This window comes from Penaeus monodon, chromosome 25 (assembly GCF_015228065.2).
Source record: "Penaeus monodon isolate SGIC_2016 chromosome 25, NSTDA_Pmon_1, whole genome shotgun sequence".
NCBI classification, from domain to species: Eukaryota; Metazoa; Arthropoda; class Malacostraca; order Decapoda; family Penaeidae; genus Penaeus; species Penaeus monodon.
Window position 1 is genome coordinate 39983759 of NC_051410.1, and position 722 is coordinate 39984480.

The window sequence follows — 722 nt, forward strand, 5'->3', positions numbered from 1 at the left end:
ACCCCTGCCATTGGACATCAGTCAGAAGGAGTCCCCTTTCGGAAGAGTACATTGGCAGTTGAGTCGGCAGGGAATGCCAATGCTGGGCCAGAAGGAGCCTCGGGGTACGTTCGTGTTGACCCTCGAGATGGTGGAGCGGAGGGACACCATCGAGGGCCTGGAACTGAGACCGCTGAAGGAGGCTTTGGACACGAGGCCCGCGAAGGACGACTTGGAGGTGATCGTCGGCATGCCCGGGGCGGAGACGGTGGAGTACCTGGTGTGGTTGAGGAACGGCAGCTTGTCCCTCTCTTCGTCGTCCTCGGTCTCCGCAGGGTCTCCGGAAGGGCAGGAGGCGATGCCATCCTCGGCTGAGCCTTCGGGCATCTCCTTCAGTTGGAAGGCGACATGCTGGGCGCCGTCCTTCTCTTGTTCTATGGGAGACATTGCGCTGGGTTGGGCCTCGGCGCCGCTCGCACAAGTTAGGTCTTTCTTTAAATATCTTTAGCAACTGATTGCAAACTGATGGTCTACAGGCACGTCCGAGTGTGTCACTTATCGAGAAGAAATTCAGGTCGCGAAGAATATTCGCATCACCAACAGGTAAACACAAAAGTTTCCTTTCGCAACACCTCACATACGACCCGCGCCTGCTCGGAGAGTGTAGCAGCGCTCGCTCGGCTTCCTCGCACGGGTTTGGCACGCACGGGACGCCGCGCCCTATTTATGTACGCTGTTGCCCG

General features: G+C 58.3%; 1 protein-coding gene across 1 annotated transcript; it reads right to left on the reverse strand.

The window, feature by feature from the left end:
* Window positions 1-113: 113 nt before the first annotated feature.
* On the reverse strand, window positions 114-675 carry LOC119589264 (the record flags this gene model as incomplete). Its single annotated transcript, XM_037937883.1, is given in 1 exon segment — window positions 114-675. A coding segment is annotated over 1 exon segment (313 nt), but the record flags the coding sequence as incomplete, so codon positions are not given.
* Window positions 676-722: the final 47 nt, after the last annotated feature.